General features: G+C 44.3%; 1 protein-coding gene across 3 annotated transcripts; it reads left to right on the forward strand.

The window, feature by feature from the left end:
• Positions 1–415: 415 nt before the first annotated feature.
• On the forward strand, positions 416–3,151 carry LOC148011292 (7-deoxyloganetin glucosyltransferase-like). 3 transcript variants are annotated; one of them, XM_087670626.1, is made up of 3 exons: positions 416–572; positions 675–1,345; positions 2,016–3,151. In XM_087670626.1, exons 2-3 carry the CDS (start codon positions 838–840, stop codon positions 2,987–2,989), a joined length of 1,482 nt encoding a protein of 493 aa, XP_087526752.1. In that variant the 5' UTR covers positions 416–572; positions 675–837; the 3' UTR covers positions 2,990–3,151. The 3 variants fall into 3 exon arrangements, with proteins under 3 accessions (XP_087526752.1, XP_087526753.1, XP_087526751.1); XM_087670627.1 differs by having other exon boundaries at positions 421–572; positions 672–1,345; XM_087670625.1 differs by having other exon boundaries at positions 421–1,345.
• The last annotated feature ends 1,130 nt before the right edge of the window (positions 3,152–4,281 follow it).

Here is a 4,281-nt window from a genome sequence, read left to right on the forward strand (position 1 = left end):
TCTAAAAGTGATGCCCCCAAAAAGGAAATATATCACACTCCAATTGAGTGACAATTTTGCAAAAAAGATGTGGCTTTTTTAGATATTTAGCATTATGATATAATTTTTTTAAATTATAAATGAGTTTAATGTGAGTCAAATAATTGATATGTATAAAATTTTTAAATATTTTGGTTTTTATAAAATTTTAAAACAATGCATTTTTAGTATCACTCAATTGGCCCCTTCTTGTAACTCTTTTATGAACCCTTCCTTTATAACTAAGGCTACTTGATAAAAATATCAAAATGCTGCAACTATTCGTCTTTGAGCTCTATATGATATAAATAATTTAATTATTAAAAATATTGATACAACTCACTCGGGAAAAAAACTTATAAGGAAGGATTGCTAGATGAAACCCTATTAGGTCCTTTCCTCTATATCTTGTTGCTGTAAAACTGTGCCGAAAGAATGAAACATTGAATGAGGGGAGAGTAAGACATCTGATGAAGAGTGGCGTGCTATCCGTGCTAGGCAGCGTGACTCTTCTCTGCCCTAAACGAGGACCTTCCCAGCGTTCCTCCAAAGCGGTAACAATACTGCCTACCTTACCCAGTTGAAGAATTATATGCTGCGTCTCATACATACACATCATACATATGCTTATCATGCTTGCATTCCATCCTCAGCAGGGTCGGGACTCGTAATTGGATTTCCTCTGTTTCAAGTAGCAGCGCAGTACGAGTCACAAGTAGCAATGTCAATGTAATACTGCGGATACCTGCAACTTCTTCTTCTTCTTCGTCTTCTTCTTCTTCTTCTTCCTCTTCTTCTTCTGTTTTGTGTCCTTAATCTATGGAGCCACCCCTGCATCATGCGCTGGTGCTGCCCTTCCCTCTGCAGGGCCATATAAGCCCGCTGCTGCAGCTGTCGCAGCACCTAGCAGCGTCTCATGGCTTCCGCATCACCTTCGTCAACACCGAGCATAACCACGCCCGCTTCGTGGCCGAAAGCAACAACCTCAGCAATGACAAACGCATAAACATGGTGGGTCTCCCGGACGGCTTGCCCTTGGATGCGGAGAGGAAAGCCTCTGATATGCAGCTTCTGGTGGAGTCCATGCCCCGGCACATGATGCCTGCCCTCGAGCAACTAATCTCTGGCACCAACCAATCGTCGGCCAGCAGCTCCTCCTGCAAGATAACCTGCATCATCGCCGACATCTTCTTGCCCTGGGCACACGACCTGGCCAAGAAAGCCGGCGTTCCTGCGTTCATCGGCTTTCATGCGTCCAGCATTGCTCAGTTCTCTTTCCTCTACCACATCCCTCTGCTGATTTCAAATGGGCAAGTCGACCCTGATGGTAAGCAGATCAAGCCTTGTCAATATAAAATCTTTGGAGATCTGCACCATGTTACGGTACTAAAGCAGCCAGTACATTGTCCTCATGCCAGCCTCACATTCACCTGCTCCCTACATGTTCATATGTACACGGGTGAGCTCATAGAGCTGCGCAGGCAAACTTGCAGTACGAAAATTCCTCTTCTAAGCATGCCTTCCTAGTCCACAAACCTTGGCTCCTACCTGAAAGCTCATCATGCATCTGATGCTCGAGAATGAAACAAACTCTGTAGAGGCGCTTACATTCATTTTGAAATGATGTTTACTAGTAAGTCCAGCCATCGTAGGGACCAAATCATGCGAAATAGGTACTGAACAGTATGCTAACACGCTGTGCACAACATGATATGCATAAGGAACACAGGTTTAGAGATGTTTATGATCGCTCTCCTTCTCATTTAACCTTCTGAAGTTCAGTTAATCGTACAGCTTTAGACGCTTAACATCAGGCAGGCTGCAACATTAAGCATCTACAGTAACATTCCGAGAACATACTGCAAAAGCTAGAGGTATAAATGGATCTTGAAATGTGTGAACGCTCTCCTCCGGTTGTCAAAGTAACAATTGGAGTAGATAGCCAACGTTCATTCCTGACATGTGTGTGATCCCTGATCATTGCTGGAATTCTGCAGGTACAATAAGCGATGCCCGAGATAAGTTCACCGGGATTCCGGGTGTTTTGGACATCCCAGTCTCCAGTGTGCCCTGGCTTCTTGGGGATCCAGTGCGGAACAAAGAAACTTTCCAAGGTCTGGCATCCGTGCGCACATTTGTGGACCAGCTTGACTGCCTTCTATTCAACTCTTTCACCGAGATTGAGAAGGAAGCAGTTGAGGCTCTTGCGGAGGAGACTGATATAAAGATGGCGCCGATAGGTCCAATGCTGCTTCTTGAGAGCAGCAGCACGCATGATGGGGAGTCCAAGTCCAATGTCAGTGATGGCTTCTTAACAGTCCATGAGAAAGAATGCTTGGAGTGGCTGGACGGCAGGCCCAAGGGTTCAGTCCTCTACGTTGCCTTTGGGACTACAGCTCGGCTGAGTACCGAAGATTTGCACGCGCTTGCTCGAGGCATAGAAGCAAGCCAAGTTCCGTTTCTGTGGGTGTTACGCTCCGATCTTCTGAACGGATCAGGGTCTGCGCATGCATGTCTCCCGCGAGATTTCTTGGAGAGGACCAAGGGATTGGCATACTTCACGCCCTGGGCGCCTCAGACCCTGGTTCTCTCTCACCCGTCTGTCGGAGCTTTCTTGAGCCATGGCGGGTGGAACTCGACCTTGGAGGCCATATGCGCGGGCGTGCCCATACTCATGTGGCCGGACTTCTGGGATCAGAAATTCCACGCGGAGCAAGTGGTGGAGCAGTGGCAGGTAGGCTTGCTTCTGAGAAGGACTGACGGGAGGACTGTGGAGCAGCAAGGGGTGGAGAGGCTCGTGAGATGCGTCATGCACGGCAGGGAGGGGGAGGAGATGAGACAGAGGGCTGTTGCATTGAAGGACAAGGCTAGGCTTGCTGTGGCAAAGGACTCCGGTTCCTCCTACAACCACCTACGAGATGTCATTCTCTCTCTTGGAAAGACACAACCCAGTTGCCAAATGTCAGCTTAATTGTCATGAGCATTGCCTGAGGAAATGACTAGAAATTCCATTCCACCATCTTCTTTAGGAGTATCACCTCGAGCATATCAACACTTCATCACGGCTTATTTGGAGGGCTTTTGCAATTTTAATCTATCAATTCGATTGGCCTGGAGTTATTTGGGAAATAAATTTGAAGCACATTTTGGATGTCACATGACACCTAAAAGTTGTGGACTAAGTGTCAATATGAAAACCAAAAATAAAAAAAAATGTTTGCAAATGATGAGCAGCCATATGTAGTAAGGCGGCACCATACATACATAGATATATATGAGTGTATGTGAGCCTATATACATACTATTAGGCTGCAAGCTAGTAAAATGTATGGTTGAAGTGCCAACTTTTAACTTCTAACTTTATTTTGAGTCTTGAAGTCTATAGAGCGAAGCTAAAATGTTAAAATCTACCCATGGATCGAAGGGCATTCCAAATTTTACCCATTTCTCAATTACATATTGAACTCTATGGTCTACTATCTCAATTAGATTTCATATCAAACTCATATTGGTCTTCCTTACACAAGAAAACAGAGTAGATATAACTGTAACTACAATTTGCACTTGTGTGACGACGTGGTATTTTTGAGTAGATATAACTGTAACTACAATTTGCACTTGTGTGACGACATGGTATTTTTGTGTTGTACTGACATCCACAACAAAACTATTGAGAGTAAGAAGGATGTACAAAATTCGCCTCTCCTAGAAAATTCAAAGATGGGACATGAGCTTTTGTTGATGGTATAGTTGGGCAACTACAAAATATTTTCGACAAAATCGAGCAAGATCAAGCCATGAAGGTCCCAAGCTTGAGAATTTGGAAGATTTATGAGAATCACACAAATTGAGAGCCAAAGACACTAACTCAACATTTGATTGATTCCTAGAAAACGGTAGAGATTGATAGATTCAACATTGTGGACTACTATTGATAATGCTTGGACACACTAGTGATTGTGGGGAGAAAAGATGTCGATAGGAATTGATTTTACATGAAGAGGAGCATTGGCACTAGAGCACTAAAGCCATGTAACTCATAGCACATGCAATGCTCCTAGAGCACTAAAGCCATGTAACTCATAGCACATGGTTGAAGTTTGTTAGGTTTGTTTTGATGAAATAAGAGCAGGTTTGGACTAGGATTAGTAGCATTGAACTTCCACTACAAGGAAACACAAGTATAGTGACGATAGGTAGCGACGCAGGAATAGCGGCGCCACTATTTGCGTCGCGACGCCCCACAGGGAAAAAAAAGAGGGC

This window comes from Lygodium microphyllum, chromosome 28 (genome assembly GCF_053477565.2).
Source record: "Lygodium microphyllum isolate KBCC chromosome 28, Lygodium_microphyllum_v1.1.10, whole genome shotgun sequence".
NCBI classification, from domain to species: Eukaryota; Viridiplantae; Streptophyta; class Polypodiopsida; order Schizaeales; family Lygodiaceae; genus Lygodium; species Lygodium microphyllum.

Bases quoted from the DNA above. Each gene is read 5' to 3' on its own strand.
- LOC148011292 (XM_087670626.1), top strand. From the start codon at position 838: ATGGAGCCACCCCTGCATCATGCGCTGGTGCTGCCCTTCCCTCTGCAG. The intron at 1,346-2,015 runs GTAAGCAGATCA...GGAATTCTGCAG, and splicing joins TGGGCAAGTCGACCCTGATG to GTACAATAAGCGATGCCCGA.